The 17,759-nt window shown below is 43.7% G+C and overlaps 1 protein-coding gene across 1 annotated transcript in view; it reads right to left on the reverse strand.

Annotated features, from left to right (window-relative positions):
• Positions 1-17,759, reverse strand: part of FGD5 (FYVE, RhoGEF and PH domain containing 5) — a 77,949-nt gene that overhangs the window by 51,517 nt on the left and 8,673 nt on the right. Inside the window, exon 3 of the mRNA XM_010024816.1 lies at positions 4,612-4,741. Within this exon, the coding sequence (XP_010023118.1) occupies positions 4,612-4,741 (130 nt within the window). The remainder of the gene's footprint in view (positions 1-4,611; positions 4,742-17,759) is intronic.

Raw genomic sequence — 17,759 nt, forward strand, 5'->3', positions numbered from 1 at the left:
TTTCCCCTTTAATTCCTTTAATGCTTGTTAGCTGGGTGGGTCCAAGGTGGATTTATCTGCTTTAGCAGTAAAAGACAATCACAAAATTCAGGTTTGAATCCAGCTCAAAGATGAAAGGAGAAATCTGGGGCTCTACGTCCTGGACTTTGAGCATCTGTCTAGTGAGTGACAGCTGAGAGCTTGGAGATAAAGTCCTTGGTTTATTTGATACAAGGGTTTTTTTTCTAACTGGAATCCCTAATTCCCCCTTTTTTTTTTTATGTATTTTTGTCTTCCTCTCTGCAGGCAGCTCAGATGCCATCACATAACCTTGAGAGCCCAGTACAGAAAAGCCATGGGTCACCTTCTGATCAACTGGGAGGGATTTAATTAAATGAACATATGTAAAAGATACATGAATGAGAGATGGCCCAGGAGCTCTTCTAAATTAGCTTAGCAGGAGGAAAAAAAAGAGTGAATCTCCATCAATAGTGTGAATGAGGGGCATTGCTTTTTATAGTATAACCGAGTACAATCACAGAAGTTAAGAACACCTACAGCGTTCCCCGCCTCTGAGTTCTCTGGGTTGTTGTAATACGCCAGCAGACTGAAGAGAAGATAATAAAGTGCTTATTTAACCAGAAAGAGTGAGTTTTCCCTGTTAGTCTTATACAGGAGAATCAAAAGCACCAGGTGACTTTTGATGACAAATGCCCAGCTCCTCCAGGGCTGAGGCACTCCCAGCGGAATAAGGGCAAAAAACTCAAAACCCACCTCCTGTTTTACATTTTTATACCTGCCCCATTCCAAATAGGTGTTTAGTAATAAAAATTCCTGTAACACAGTAGAGATGAAAGCCCCTCTTTGTCTGCTCTTTAAAATAAAGCCTATAATGTAAAAAATACCTCAACATATATTTCTGGCTGTGATTCTAATTGTTCATAGAACAGGGGTTCCAGCAGGCCCTGACAATCTCTCCACACTCGTCTGAATCTGGTCCCCACAGGGGCAGGGATTCAAAGGAGATGAGCTGTTGAAACAATACCAGGAAATGTGTGTACAAAGCTATTTTTTAAATTATATTTACTTTTTAAAATGGACTTTAAAAAGAAACATCAGAGGATTTCTGCTGCAAACTGCAAGCCTTGCGATTCTACAGCAAGCAGACTAGGAGAAAGCAGCTGAGAAGAACCAAAGCGTGCTGAAGTTCATGGAATGCATGGGATTCATTGATGACAGCGAAAGGCAGCAGGTAGAATCCAGCTCAATGCAAATGAAAACCATATATCTGAACAGAGGGAGGAGATTTTATCATCTAGGCTTTTTCATGCCATTATTTAAACTAAGTTTCCCTGAAGAGAAGAAAACTAGAAATCAAACCCACAAACCCCAGAAGGTTCTGGGGTTTTTTGGTGCACGTTTGTCTATTTTTAAAATCCAAATTCAGCTCTTAGTAGGCCAGCCTCCAACAGCTGTTTTAACAAGATTAGCTCATTTAAAAATCCATGGTCCTATTTCTGGCATCCAGACCAACATGTCTCTCAATTCTCCCCAAGTGACAGTGCTTCCGAACTCTTCCATGTAGTATGGCCACTCTGTGTTGTCCTGAGGATTTTGCTGCAAGGGATACATCACTTCATCAGGAAGCTGGACAAGTTATTTGTGCTTTGTAATTTTAGAGACAGGTTTTGACAGGGCAGCTAATGTTCCCTTGGAACACAGAAGATTTGCATGAGAAGTCAATAAAAGAAGGCAGGAGCAGTAGGGCAGGAAAACCATTGTGGGCTGCATGGCACCTTGGGAGATTCCTGTATCACAGTCCTGTGGCTGGCATCCTTGATGTCAGAACCCTGCACTGAATGTTTTCCCCTTTAGTCTGTCCAAAGCGATGCTTGCCCTAGTGAAGCTACAAGAACAAAGATGCACAAAGGTGTCTCAGTGCCACTTCTCATCTCTAGATCTCTTCTTGGTTCTACATACAAGCACAGACCCCTGTCTTGGCTTACTAAGCAAATGACTTATCCATAGAATCGTAGAACCCCAGACTGGTTTGTGTTGGAAGGGACCTTAGAGCTCATCCAGTTCGAGCCCCTGCCATGGGCAGGGACACCTTCCACTACTAGAGCAGGTTCTCCAAGCCCCTGTGTCCAACCTGGCCTTGAACACTGCCAGGGATGGGGCAGCCACAGCTTCTCTGGGCACCCTGTGCCAGCGCCTCAGCACCCTCACAGGGAAGAGCTTCTGCCTCAGAGCTCATCTCAATCTCCCCTCTGGCAGGTTCAAGCCATTCCCCTTGGCCTGCCCCTACAGGCCCTTGTCCAAAGCCCCTCTCCAGGCTTCTTGTAGCCCCTTTAGGCACTGGAGCTGCTCTAAGGTCTCCTCTTGAGGAGCCTTCTCTTCTCCAGGCTGAACCAGCCCAGCTCTCTCAGCCTGTCATCCAGGGATGAAATTATTGCTCCTCCAACATCTTTTTAGAGTCTGTAGCTAGAGCCCAGTAGATTGCAGAATGGCTCATCTTCCTACAGGCAGCATGTATAACAGGCAGATGAGATTACGTTTACTTTCCTGGCCTGCATCTCAGAAGGGTGAATGGTCACATGCACTAATTCATCAGCCAGCTTGGAAATACAGCCTGCACTCAGATGTAGATGTTTTAAGACAGCTCCCCAGGAGCTTGTGGAAGTCTGGTCCTGTGTACTGTGATCCTTGCTGACAATTATCTTGGGATGCAAAAGCCAACCAACCAACCAGACCTGTCTGATGATCTCTATCAGGCATGTACAGACATTTAGTTTGTGTTTGCCTGAGGAGTGGGAGGGATACCTCCAGCTAGACTCTGAAGCACATCCTTGTTCTCCAAGTGCACTGCATGGTTACCCCAGCACAACAGAACAATTAAAACGTGTGAGATGCAATAAGGGAGACATTTAGAAAACCATCATTTCCTAGTGGCATGAGTAAAACCCTACAAAAAAGGCACTAAAATTGGTTTTAGTAGCCTTGAATTTGCTTCCAAGTGCATAGTGATTGCACATATTTCCCTTCTGAACTCAAGTCACAATTTTGTTGTCATTTTTCCACTGGCATCACAACTAAGAAATGCTAAGAAACCTGACCAGCTTGGATAACACACAGGTGTATGCTCTATAAATACTAATGGTTTGTCAGCTAATAGAATTGAAATAAAAAATATTTTTAACAGGGAATATCAGAAATTTAAAGACTTTCCCCTTTCAAAAACAGTGTGAAAACAAACAACCAAAACCAATTATGAATCTTAGAGGAAAAAAAGATAAGGAATGCTTGGAATTGCTCCATTTGTTTCATGTCAGCAAGGACATCAAACCACAGCCTTTTCCACTGGTACCAGAGGCAGCTCAGCACCTTGCAAGGTAGACCTAAAAGTGACATGACACACAGGGAAATCAAAGGAAGCTATTCTCCCTCGGAGATTAGAGAACAGCAATTTCATTTGCCCTTCACTGTCATTCCACTTGCAGTTTCTTTTTGTGTTCTCAAGAACTGGTGTCCTGGTGAGGAGAAACTTCTACTCCACTCTCTCTACACTTGCCCCTAAGTAACACTTCGCATTCTAGAAATGCTGAAGAGATCCAATCTGTCTAGAAGCAATATACTTACACTTCTCCTTGACACAGTTGACTCTTATGTAGCCATTGTTTGGTCTTGGAGCGCCATCTGCACAGACTTTTGAAGGCTCTGACACATGCCTGTGACCAGACACAAGCCGTCTACAATCAGGAAGCTACAGCTGTGCTGTGCTGACACTGAGAGACCAGGCCAAAATGAATGCCAGAGAAAGGTGTAGGAAATCAGCATTTGCTGTTTTCTTATGCAGCCTTCATTCCTGGGGATCAAATTGGAAGACTTCAGAAGAACATACCCATCTGTATCATGCATACCGAATGGGCTATGCTCTGGGTGCTTGTACTCAGAGACACAGATTGTTAGGCTCATACAAGGTTTTAAGAACACGCACACAAAATCTCTGAAAAACAAAGATAAACTTGTGCCTAAAACTACTTGATGCCATTTCTTTAACAACTGAACTGTTAGTCTGCTTACCGGAGGTTAGAACAGCCCTGTATGGTCTTAGGCTGTTGTCACATTTCTGTGGTTTTCTCCATAATTTGTTTAAGAGGTGTTTTATTCATCAGAAGGCAGTAAAATAAACTCAAACATGAGTGCATATTCCCATGATGAGAGAATTTTGAGATGGCTGAGACCTGTTACACAATTTATTCCATTTTCCAGCCAATGCAGAATTGGTCCCAGTAGCGTATTTGTTATTATTTCATTCAGTGTAGTTCTAAAATTCTCCAGATAGATAGATTGCAGCTAACTCTGTGTGAGACCTTTTCCTGACATTCAAGTCAGGTCTTTCCTGCTAGCTACGTTGCCACTACTGTCCATCTCAGGACGGCTGTTCTTTGGCTTTGCCACATGCTGTAGGGGTAAATTGCTGCTAGAGCACTGCGGAGTAAAGGTATGATGGCTCTGGCATTTCTAAATAAGCACCAGGCAAACAGCAGAGACACCTGAGAATCCAGGTCCTTCTGCAAATTGTTTCTCCCTCTCCAGGTTTCATGTATTCCCCGTTTTCTGCTCTTTTACCTTGTTGATGAGGCTGGGATCACCAGGGCTGCTCTCCTCATCTTCTGAACTCTTCTGTTCCTCATCTGATGTGACAACCTCCATCGGTATGACAGAGACTGGGCACACCTTGTAGGGCTCCGTGTAGGCACTGCAGAGGGAAAGAACAGTCTGATTCACTGGTGTTATTCCCAGACACTTGCTATTGCTCAGACATAAGAAACCCACGATTGCCCAGAGATAACCAGTCAGGGGGCAGGGAATCCCTGCAGAACTGTTAGGCATAGATAGCAAGATTTCTAAAGCTTTGTTTGTTTGCTACCAGGTTCAACAGCAACCATTCAGGCAGGTAGAAGGATCTGAAGGGAGCAGTGGCAGTGGGAACTTAACTGAACTTGTTCAAGCTTCTCCAAAGGGTTAATATTCCAGCTTAGTCTGGAGCAAAAAGCCCAAAGAACTGCTTTGTTCCTCCCTAGTCAGCCCCTCAAAACGGATGTAATAAAATCAAACTAAAGTCTCAGTGCTCATTAGAAATGAAAGTTAGATACTGTAGCAATTGGTTACAAACAATATGATTTCTTTAGTTCTCATTTCCTTTGAGATATTATTAATTTGCTTTCACAGCTCGGCCTCATCTAATCTCCCACATGGGGATCCCAGATGTGAACAAATAACAGAGCTTCAAAGTCAGTGCTGGGCAAAGATGGGTTAAGGTAAGTGGGAAGGCAATAAAGACAAGAGACTCCCAAGGCCACTAAGCAGACTCACATTTCTTTTGGAAGTGAAAGGGAAAAAGGAAGAGGAAAAGGGAAAAGGAGAGGAGAGGATAAAGGAAGGAGGAAGGAGAAAGGAAGGAGGAGGGAGGAAGGAAAGGGAGAGGGGAGAGAACTCCCTAGGTATGTGTATTCACTCCAAGCTGCAGACAGGGCTGTGCCTCCCGTGCACGTGCAGCCTGCAGCCTTTCTTTTGTGGCACCAGCGCTTCCCTCCTGCAGAGGGAGGAGCTCTCACGAGCTGGCCAGTGCATTGAGCGCGGCCGGGCAGAGGGCTGGGCAGCACCACTGCTCCTCACCGCTGTCTTCTCTTGTTTGTTATTCCTGGCTACAGGTTTTCAGTGTGGGCAGCATGGCCACAACAGCAAAGGGGCCTCAGCACAAGTGAACGCAAGAGCAAGGCAGACACAGCAGCAGCTCAGGGGGCTTATTAATAGTTTAGCCAGTCTCTCTTCTTACTCACACCACCTTTCTGCAGTGTGAAATTGTTTGCCCCATCAGACGTAAAATTAAGTCACTCCCTCCTTTTCTGTCTCTCTGGTAAATGATTGCATTATGTTAATGCAAGAACACATTATAATTTGGGAAGAACGCTTCCATATATAAGAGCAATAATCATTGTGAATGGCATTATTAAAGGCTCATAGAGTAGAGTAGCAAAACCTTCAATATTGCTGAACTGATGTATGGGCTTCGTTTATAGTAGTCCAGCAGCACTGCCTTGTGTTTAAAGAGAAGTCCCAAAATGTTATGGGTCTCATTTGCATATGCGATGGGCACAGACATGTCTGTGCCACCCACTCCAATCTGCCCGTCTCCAGCCACTCCAGCAGCACTCAGGGACTGTTCTACATTGTCATAGAGCTCCTGGGCACTACGCCTTTCCTGATATTTTACGCCAATGAATTCACATCCTTTCATCCACTTTATATGTCTTTGCTCTTGTGGTCTCCTAGCAATCCTAGCTCCTGAAGACTTGAACTGTTCCCAGGAACTGGTCACCAGGTGAAGGTGCCCTGGGTGGCTCTGTCTTCACTAATCCCACTGCGAGGTGCCTGGAAGAAATCAACAAGGATGCAGGGATAGGTGGCAGATGATGACTTCTGAGGCATAACAGGTTTTGGTAAATTTTGTAAGAGGACAATAGAGAGAGTAATTGTAATGCAGAGCAAGGTCTTACCCACAGAACAAACTTTTCAGGAATAAAAAAAAATTACCATCACTGCACAATAAGTCTTTTATCTTAGTGCAAGCTGCCGTGCACCCTGTGAAAATCACCTGGACATGTTTTGGCACTTTCCAAGAGATTATGTAGATTGCTTTTGATGTTGGTAAACTGCCACTATTGGAGAAACCTTCCAACTAGACATTTGAGAACAGAAAAATAAACTGCTTCATTAAGACAATAAAGTCACCAATAAGATGACACCATGACAAGTGCATTACCTTAAACTATACCAACCGGGCTAAGATTTTCTATAAAATTAACCATTGTAGTTATATAGAATATAATTCAAAATTATATAAATCTGCATATATAATCTGTAACAATATAGCAATATAGGAGTCATAAATAATTCAAAACCTTGTATTTCTTTATTCTGCTAATTGATTTTTTCTTTAGTTCATTAAAAGCACTGCTAAATAAACTTTCTGCAAACAATAAACTTAAGTGCAATAGAAGATGCTCATAAAAGTGTGGGTGTGGAGAATAAGAGGAGAAATAGTCCCAGAGTTGGTGGTACCTGAATGGACATGGTAATCCTCATCTAATTCTCTTCCCTGTGGCAATGATATGGCTGAATGAGAGCAGACTGCAGACACATTATCTGCTGCTCCTCCAGCAATTGTCTGTAATCATTCCAACAGTTAGCTAGCACCACAGAGGTAGCAATGGGCCTTCTGGGGCAGTCTAACCTTAAATAGACTGAATAAATGCAGAATGACAAGTGCAACTCTTTTACTTAGCACCAGTTACATTGTAATAAGCAGAGCTGCTGATAAGTATGGAGTAGGGAGAAACTCCATAGATGCACTCTAATAGTTACCTTCGCTGTGAACGTGTATCGGTACATCTGGAAAAGGTGTTCTGGAGTATACAGACTCTCTGGTTATCCTGCTCCTATAGTGATGTTTGCATTTGACCTCAAAGGAAAAGGATCTTTGACTGGGCAGAGGATGAAGCCATCAACGAAGAGAGAAGCTGAGCTGATCACTGTACTAGCACTAGCTATTTTTTGTTATTTTTGTTGATTTTTTGTTACTCAAACCAAGACACAAGTCTCTACTATGTATGACCCCTCCATAGCACAGGTTTGGACAAGTCTGAGCACAGATGCTATGTGCATTGGAAGTGAGGGAGCACTCACAAAGCAGGTGTGAGAGCTCATAGAACATGATTCACAGAGTGGCAAATACTGTATTTTGTCTAGCTTGACTGTGCAATTCTCAAAGAGATACTTGCCCTTCTTTTAATTCCACACCTATCCTTCAAATGACCTAGCACATTCTACCCCTTTCCTCAGCAGTGATCACATCAATTCTTTAGGATTTTTAGAAGTTGTTCAGTCAGCTCTAGTGAGATGTAAGAATTTAGCTGGGGGATTTAACAGTGGCAAAAATACCCAGCCAAGGTTACTATAATAAAGATCTAGGAAGACCATGTATTTTTGTTCACATAAGGACGCTTGGCTGTATGCCTATTGCTTGGCCACACACAAGTGATGTCTTGTCTCCTCCCTTAGAGCCAGCAACTGCCTAAAAAAAAAAGAAAAAAAGGAAAAAGAAAGCTCAGTTGCTGGAAGTCTGGAAATCCAGACTTAAGGTCTGTCACTTCCACTGCGTGAGCCAAGCCCTCTGCACCAGTAAGGATCAGATTGCCTGCAGTTTGTTTCAATGAATCTGAACAGCATGTCATGCATCCTAAAGAAAGGCTCATAAATCTCACCTGCCTTCTGCTTCATGGCCTATGCTCCAGCAGTGATCATGAGGGCAGAGGGGGAGTGCTCTTTCCTATTAGGTATTTATATTAATGTATCCCTGGAACTCTCAGTTATGCTCTACGATACTGTGGAGTACCCATCCTTTCCATCAAGTGGCTCTTTATACACCTGAAATGCAGCTGGTTAGGTTGCTAAGATGTGCTGGCAATGTCCCTTCACATGCCAGTGGAGTAGAACCATCACAGTGTCTATAAGGTATGATCGTGTCAGGACAGGCTTACAATGTATTTCTGCCATGCAACTGAATCTGCTCAGGCACTGTAACTGTGCTAGAAATTTGTTGGTCAGTCAAAAACAACTCAACACCTTCCTGAAGCAGCAAGCACTTGTGTAGGGTTCAGATATGCACCTCTAGTGCCACAGGGGTTCCCACCACGTTAATCATATGGTAGGGAGCAGGGCAGTGGGAGAATCCTGTGACTGAACCCATCTCCAGGGCAAAGCAAGTGTGATGTGGACAGCCAGAGTCCCCCATGACAGCTCCTGAGCACCTCCTTCAGGGACAGGGGACTTCTAAACTTGTAGTATTACAGAGCGCAGTTTCTGGAGAAAGAGACTGTGTGGCTTATCACTAATCACAAGAGTGCAACACACCGTCACCAGCCACGCGGAGTAAGATTCCCTGGAGTATATTGGTTTCTTTTGGAAGTAGGTTTCAACATACTTTCAGTGTAAAGAACAGTATGAACAAGCATTTATGGATCCTCTGTTGTGTGCATATTTGAAGCAAACACATAATTTGTCTCCCAGCATAAAAGATGATCCAAGCTAATAATACTCAGAGGTCAGGCAAAGGATACCTTGCTGAATGGTTTCCAGAAACAGACTGCAGGGTGTGCTCAGGTTTTATAACCACTGTGGCAGCAACCAGTAAACGACAACTGGATTATCCCCCTGCCACCTCCACGTTGGTGGGAGTACCAGGGAGGCAAGGGCCAGGACAGAAGAACAGAACATTTGACACTGTCTTTAACAGGATCCTAGAGATCCTGATTTCTTTTTTTCTTTGCATCTGATGCAAACTGCAAATGAGACGATGCAACTTAACTACCACCAACATACTTGAAGGGCCAAAGAGCCCCCTGACTTAATTCCTGGAAATTTTTTGCACTTTCAAAAGTGCCTGCAAGTAAGATCAAAGCAGTATTTGATCCAAACTGCCACCACAAGATGAAGAAAGCAGTAGAAGAGGCTAGAAACCACATCCTTGCTCCCATTCCTACAGTGGAACAACTGCTATTAAAAGCTGGTGTTACCAGTAATTATCAACACGTGGCTCACCATATTCACTGCTTCCACACAGTGGCAATAGGAAGCAAATGAACTCTCCAGGTTTCTTGGCACTTCTGCACTGCCTTTTGTGGGGATATAATGTCTTTTTCCTTAGGATGTTTCATTCATTCATTAGCGAAACCACAGTTCTAGATTGCTAAAAGGTGATTCTTTCAATTCTTTACTAGAGAGAGGCGGTGGTGTTGAGTTCAGTTAGGTCTAGATCCACCAAAGCTCTGAAACAAATGTCAGTCTTAACCCTAAGTACTTTTCTGTCGGTACTGGTGATTGTATTGGCGATCATTTGACCCGAGTCAGCGGCGAAGGTTTGTAGGAACTACCTAGGGAAGGTACCAACAGTTTTTCTCTCTCTGTGAGGTTCGTCCTCTACAAGTATAACCTCCCTGAAGCCAGCTGAGTGATGATGAGATCGACACATGGAATCAGATATGCTTATTTTACAGAGGACTAGTAAATTGTTGCTACAGCCTTCCCATCTACAGACCCCAGCCTGTGCGCATTCTGATTCCTGTGTCATGGGCATCTTAGCTCGTAAGTGGATATAGGGTACTGGGTGCAAGGGGCACAGTTGGGTTATGCAAAGCCCACATACATAAAATTCCCTGCATCCAGAGGTGAAGGAGAAAAAAGCCACACACAGCCCCCCAGAACCCCTCTGATATTGGACCAAATGGACCGAATGCATCTTTTTTCTACACGCCACATCCCACCCTGGCCTTCTTTCACGTACGTGCCCCGCAGAGTGTTCAAGCTCCGGCGTTCTCAGCCAGTGACGTCTTCACTGCAACAAATTCCGATCACATGACCTCGCTGCGGGGATGGTACGTGGGAAAGGCAGGGGGGTGCTGAATGACCCTGCTTTATTAAACTGATTATTTCTTTCTTCTATCTATTTGTAAATGAGGGGGCTTTTTTAGTCTTTCTGCAAAAGGAAGGCTCATTACTGAAGGAAATTAAGAGTCCAAATGCGTTTAAAGCCAATAAAGGGAAATGCCTATTAGTGCGGCATGTGTTTAGCGTGCGTTCCCTGCTATGGCAGGTCATCAAGACAAATATCGCAGCTGAAGTCTGAAAAAGGCACGAAAGACATGATGTCTGCTAATAATGTACATCGCCTGACAAGGCAAGCTAACGCAGGGATGATCACGTTTCACACTCCAAGGCAAAGCTGTTGGCCTGCCAAGGCCAGAAGGTTCTTCCTCGTACCACAAATGTTTCAATATGAATTCTGCTCTTCCTTGCACTGGTGTGGTGCAGGACATAGCAGAGGGTAAGAGGATTTTTGGTTCCGTGCAGAAGGCTTGTACTCTGTCCTCAGCAGCTCTAGAGTCAAAACTCTCCCACCTTCAACCACTGCTCCTGGAGGTGCCCACAGAGCAATAGTGCTGAGGCAGGTCTAGTTCTGGAAGGGAGGGCAGGAAGTAAGGACCACTCAGGGCTTTGGGCTCCCTTTCAGGGAATATCTTCTGGCCCAGCTTGGGTCAGGATAAGCAGAGTAGGGATTAGGGAAAGCCTGACAGGGAGTTTTTACTCGCCATGTCCCAGATGTGCTGAGATGGATGGGTTGCTCTTGCTGGAGGCACCTACACAAACCTGCGCAGCCAGTCCGTGTTTCAGGCTCAGCCACAGGTACTCCAGGTGCATGATTCCCCTCCCCAGCCCTGTGGCTTAAACCCACTAGAAAAACAAAGCAACACTAAAAGCTGGACATGCCTGAAAAGAAAACACAGCATCCTTGGGCCTTGGGTAAGTGGCACCCCCCTCCATGAGCGGTGGTGGCCTCAGCTGGTGCTCAGCCTGGCACTCCAGCCCTTGTCCTGCACTTCCTGTAAACAGGGAACACTTCCTCCCTAGAGATGACCTGGCAATGAACTAGCAGTGGCTGATGCTTGGCTGGACCGCACCCAACCTCCACCATGGCAGAAGGTACAATGGGGCAGCTGATAACACATAATAGATTATTAAAGGTAGCTCTGCCCTTTATAGACTCCTTTGAGCACATTATTTATATTGCATGTCAGCCACCACAGAGCTTTTACTTTCACTAAAGCATTAGCTTCACAGGCACCCAGACCTTTTCTATCCAACGGCACCAGCAGAGGTTTTCCTTAAGGAATCAGCACAGCTCTTCTTATGCTTCTCTTTCTCTTCTTTCACTTGCTAAATCACAGCCCTGTTGTTTTCCAGCATGCTACTGTTCCCCATCTCTGGCAACCGTTCGCTATGCTGAATCCTTGCAATGCTTGGAAACCAGAACTGAGAGGGTCAGAAAAGACCAAAGTGCTTGGCAGTGACAAAAGTCTCTGTTTTGTGCTGTGAAACATTTCTTCCTTCCCAGGCCGTGCAGGCCAGACATCTGCATCATGTCAAAACTTGCCATATTGCACATCTGTCAAGGGAGAGAAGGTAACAAAGAAAACATCCACTAATTATCAGGATGGGTTTCAAGTGATTTGCTGAGCAACCCCTAGCCACAGCACAAATGGCCTCTGACAGTGAAACCACCCAGCACTTTTGCCCTATTCTCCTCTATAAAATATTTATCTTAGTGACAGTCTGAGTTAGGATACAGTGGTGAAAAACAGGGAGGAATTCATCCTGACTTTAGTGGAGTCACTTGATATTTATACTTGTGATCTTTGAGCAGAATAAGACCCTCTGATTTCACTTGACTCCTCTGAAAGACTTATTCCTCTCATAAATCAGTGACAGAATAACCCAGACACCTAGAAGTGCATTAATAAGGAGAAAATCTCTCCTGTAAGAAGTGATCTTCAGCTAGTCCTCTCAGTATGAGAAGTTCACCTCTGTGGGGAGACCACTATCTGGGAAGCAAAGCTGAAGCCCCTGCCCTACTGCAAATTCTTTGTCATTATCTTCAGCATGTTTCTGAGCAACTTCGTGCTTTGGCTGTCATTTCTGTAAAATAAATGGTTAATCCCAGAGCAACATCATGTTTAAAATGCAAGTAAGACTGAAGGCTTTGGACACTGTGCTCTGCACAAATCATATGTGGGAGTTTTGCAAATGGAGCTAGGCAGAACAAAGGCATGTTTCTAGTGCAATGTGGGCTCTCCCGGAGATGCCCAGTGTTGGCGGGCTGCTTCTGCTGACCTACAACCATAATAAAGTGTTTTAAAGTTTTAAATAGGTAAAAACCTGGGTCTAGATGTGTTTCATGGCTGCACAAGGAGGTTTTTGACTACGCTAAGAATCACAGAACTAGAATATTTTGGCAAGTCCTGTTCCATAGTGTCTTCACATTTGTACAATACAGCAGCTGCTCTATACTTCTGCACACATGGTTCAGCTGGGACTACACTATTGATTCTGGAATCTAGCCTGGACTGAGATGTGATTAGGTGTCAGTTAGACAAATGTGATCCTTACAGCAGCAAGTGGATCCAACTCATCATAATCCTTTCAGAAGATCCAGCTTAATATAGTTCTTGAGTGGTAATAGAAGTGAAAACTCAAAGTAGGATGTCAGCTTAGAAACGGTGTCAGTGAAATACAAACACAAAACTGAACTTGAATTAATAATCATTTGCTGCAGCCGGATTTTTTAGTGATCTACATATTACTAGAAATCTGAATTCTTGGCACCCGGTTCCACAAGACAGCAGAACTGGTGGAAGACAGAGGGCTTGGCTTTGCGGTGGGAAACATTCTTGGACTTTTTTTGAAGCTGTTCAGAGTTGTGTCAGGAAAGACACAACTTTTAGATGTCAGAGAAAATGATACTTCCAAAGCAGGTAATGCCAGTTTTCAGTTTTTCTTTTCTTTCTTTTAAAGAGGTGTATTTTATTCTTAAATTAGGAGAAGTAGCATGAACACACCACCAATACCTGACAAAGTCTGAATCTGCTGGGATACTCCGACAATCTGTGAATTTCTTGCAAGTAATGCCTTGCTTAGAAATGAAGTTACAAACACCTTGCATGATAATGAGTCCAAATAAGAGAATTATCTCTAAGCATTGTCATAGAATTATTGATTTGAATTTCAACCAAACAGATGGTCATGCACATGGGGAATAAGGGCAGAACATGGAATTTCAAAAGTGGTATTAGAACAGTAGACACCTGTGACTTGCAATGGGCATTTCCAAAGTGGAAATGACACTTCTATGGCTTTAAGGTGTCCCTTTCAATGCAGTAACATCAGTCTTTCAGAGCCAATGGTATAAACATGCCCAAGTATGCAGTGTGAGTACCTTCAGAAGCAGCTGGCAAAGAGACCTCACACAGTGCTTTACACATTTATGTCCTGCAATCAGACAATTAGCCTCACAGTAACTTGTCATAAACCCTTCATTTGACATGTGCCTCAGACTGAGAATAGTACTGAGGTTAGAAGCGAGTTAAGGGAGAGGTATAGAAGCAATGGCTGCTGATAAGGTGTCAAACTGCATCCCAACCTACCAACTCTGCAGAAAAAGAACAAACCAACCAGTAGCTCCTGTGCAGGATTGCATACATGTATACAGAACTGGTTTCAACTTACAATAAATCAGAACAATAATCTGGTTATATTCTGTCAAGCTTTCTGAGGTTTGATGAATGATTTTGAGGTTGTGAACTACTAATGGTTCCCAAAGTAAACTTTATGGGGAAAAAAAGCCATAATGAGGTGGATTTATAGGATGACGTTCAGGTGCTAATTTTAAACCCAAGAATTTTGATTTGGGTGGGACCCCTAAGTGATATTTAACATTTTCAAGATGAAATATTGTAAACCTATCAGCCTGTTCCTTTCAAATTCAAGCTCTAAGATCTGCATTATACGTTCGCCTCGAAACAGCCAAGTCCATCGAAGTGGCTAAAGCAATGTAAGAAGGTAAAAAAATACTATGTACTTTGATCTGGATTCTCGCGTGACATCAGGTTTTAATGGAAAGTGGAAAGAGAATTTTTCGTGGCACTCAAATGGCAGGTAGATTATAACAATGACACAGGTACACAAAACTTTGTTGCTTGAAATAAGATGTTTAGCACTCCTGTATCTTTATTGTTCAGCTCCAGAACTGGGATACTGACCAGTTCTGAAAATAGAGAAAGTATCAAAGCTTGAATCCTTAATGCTTAAATGTTAGCAGTATCAGGGAATCTCTTTATCTGAAGGCTAGAACTTTCCTCTGCTGCATGCATTAAGGCAACAAACAAGTCTAAATGGTTAGACAGACAGACAATTTGTGACACACTTCCTGACCTAGGAGTAAGAGGAGTAAAATATGCCTTATAAACCGGGAAGGAACAAGAAAAGTTGAGGAATGACCTCTGCCATGAGACAGCACCCCATGTAATAAGGGTAGAGGAACAAGCCTCAGAAGCATTTTAAACACAGCCTCCCTAATTCCTCGAGAGAGAGAGTTCCTCTGTCCCCCTCCAGATCAAAAGATCCCCTGCTTACACCTCCTGGACAGGCTAAACTAGCAGATTCTTGCCAGCATTCTTCAGGGGGCATCCTCATTGACTTGCAGATGTGCAGAGAGCTCAGCAAGAAGACCAGTGTGGAATATGCAGCCCAGCTCTGGGGTGAGTTGGCAATAGAAGTAACAGAAGTAGCATCAGATCTGTCAGCCCAGGGACCTTGTGTAATGACATGGCCAGAAGCCATGGCCAAGTTATGACAGCTTGAAGCAGGAAAAGACAAGAGCTGGCCCTCGTCGAGTGATTTTCTGTGGCTTAATCTTGCTTCTGTCTCTGTAATAAAGTGTTCTATGTGCAGACAAATTTAGGATTTGCTCCACATTTATCGGTTCACTTTCCAGGGAGCAAAACTCATACAGTCAGAGACCTGCCAGCACAGCTGTAGGATGGAGGATCAGGATGTGCTTCCATTACCATTTGACCAATAAAGCTAGTGTGCATGGCCTGGGTCCTCAACCTGAAACTAACTCAGCACCAGAAAAGTGAATAGGTTTTGTACATTTAGCTGTCTCAGTGAGGTCAAACAAGCAATGTAGAAGAGGACGTGGCCATGGTCAAGGAGGAGGCTAGGACAAGGCAGCAGTGGAATAGATCAACTTAAATTGTTTTAACACCATAGTCTGAGTCTAAATCTGTGAATTTGGCATGGGGTGGGGCCAGCTCTGCGGGATACCACCTCGCACCCCTTTTTTGTGCAAACTGGGGGTAAACAAATGCTTCAGCTCTGTGTGTGAATTGGTTGTTGCACACTGGGCGATGGACCCTGTTTTCGGGACAACAAATCCAGTTAGAAAGAGATGATACATTTAGCAAAAAGAAACTAACTGATGAAATGGCACATATCAGAGATCAGGGGTATGTTCCTGAGTATTCTTTCTTTGTTTATTTTTGGTGGTGTAACCTAGTCACACAAACTTGGAACCAGAGTCTTTATGGTCTATGGTCTATTTTCATTTTATTGCCAGCTCGTTATTCCATATTTTCCATGGAAAATACAGTAAGTTCAACATAATGAACACCGTGCTCCCCTGCAGGACTCTTTAAGATGGGAGAGGAGTTGTCATTTCCCTGTACTAGCAGGGTCACCATGCAGTCAGGTCTGGGAACAAACCCGAGGTAAAATGCACTTCAGCTGGGATCAGAAGGAAAGCTGTCCAGAGGACAACAGTAATATTCCCCGTTAAAAAAAAACAATCAACCAACCAACCACAACAAAAAACAACCCAAAAGCCGGGAGAAAGTATTTTTTACCCGAGCGAGACTGAAGAAACTCCTCTCTTACTGCCATCAGCATTAGTCCAACTATTTTGCAGCCAGAGCCACAAAGGAATTTGTACAGATTATACAACCTTTATTGTTATCGACCAAAATGTCCTTCCCTATTGAGGGCCGTTTTCATAGATGATCAGTCCTGGCCTAAATCTCTCCCACAGAGACTTCCTGAAGCTGTGGCAGTTTATGCTAAATGTGTCTTAGCCTTAAGCCAAGATCCCCCAAATAATTTTGCTACTAGGAAAAATTTGAGGAGGTTCAGACAGTAGATCCTTTGAAACACAAGCTGAAAACTAAGCTGTTGCTCTCAGGCCAGCATAGGTTCATCCTTCCATTTGGTCGTGGGGTAGGAAAACACTGAAAAATGCTTTTTCTTGCATCATTGTAATAGTAGTTCTGAGTGCTGGTGCTGCAAGACTCAGTGACCTCAGGCAGTGTAAGGGAAACTGTGTCCAAAATGCTTCTCTCCCCCTCACAGAGACCAGTCTTGAACAAAGCAGTGCCCAGTCTCTTGGGTTTTAAAGTTCCTGAGCTCCTGCAAACTGGGTGTGCATCAACACCTCCCTGTCAGAAGGTCAGGGAGGTTTGGCAGCCTTTCCTATCAGTTTTCAGAGAGATCTGGAGACACAGAAAAGGAACTGACACTACTAAGAAACCTCTTAATATTACTGGAAGGTCATCCTTCCAGTATGGACTCCCTTTGGACTTAAAAGCACTTACTGGATTTGAGACTCAACTACCCTGCAGTCTCACCAGGAAAACAAACAGAGCTCCTGCAATTCTAAACTAACCAAGACCTTCTAACTGGGTTTTATTCCCTGATGTTTTGGCAAAACATCAAGTGAACTGAATTTTCTTGTGTTTCAGAGGTTCACCCAGTGGTTAAAGCAGGATATGTCCAGAAAGAGAGAAACAGCTGAACTGCTAATACCTAAGGCTGAGTGGAAGTGCTCAATAGCTCTCTCCTCTGCCTCCTAAAATGTCAGTTTCAGTTGCCAGATTACAGTTAGAGCTGGCTGCAGTTTTGCTTGGCTGAGGCTTTTTTAGTTGAAAAATCAGGCTTGGAATGATTAAAAATTGTGTTGATTTGTGACATTTGGCTGGGATTGATTTATTAAAGAATTCTGCTCCCGCCACCCCCAATAATTCTGGAAAATCAAAACCAACTTCATTCTGCAATTCACAACTATGGTTTAGTTCTGAATTTACTTCAGTAGCTCTATCTTCCCGCTCTCCCCCTCCCCCCCCCCGCCGGCCCTTGCAAATGAAACAATCAGAATAAATGCTGGGAACTACAGAATTCCTTTCTTTCCTTTCCCCCCTCTTTTCCTGAGCTTTTCAGTTACACAGACACACGTTACTTAATCTCTTGCAGGCACTGAAGCAATGTTTTTCCCT

The sequence above is a fragment of the Nestor notabilis genome, unplaced genomic scaffold, assembly GCF_000696875.1.
Source record: "Nestor notabilis isolate BGI_N333 unplaced genomic scaffold, ASM69687v1 scaffold7382, whole genome shotgun sequence".
Taxonomy (NCBI): domain Eukaryota; kingdom Metazoa; phylum Chordata; class Aves; order Psittaciformes; family Psittacidae; genus Nestor; species Nestor notabilis.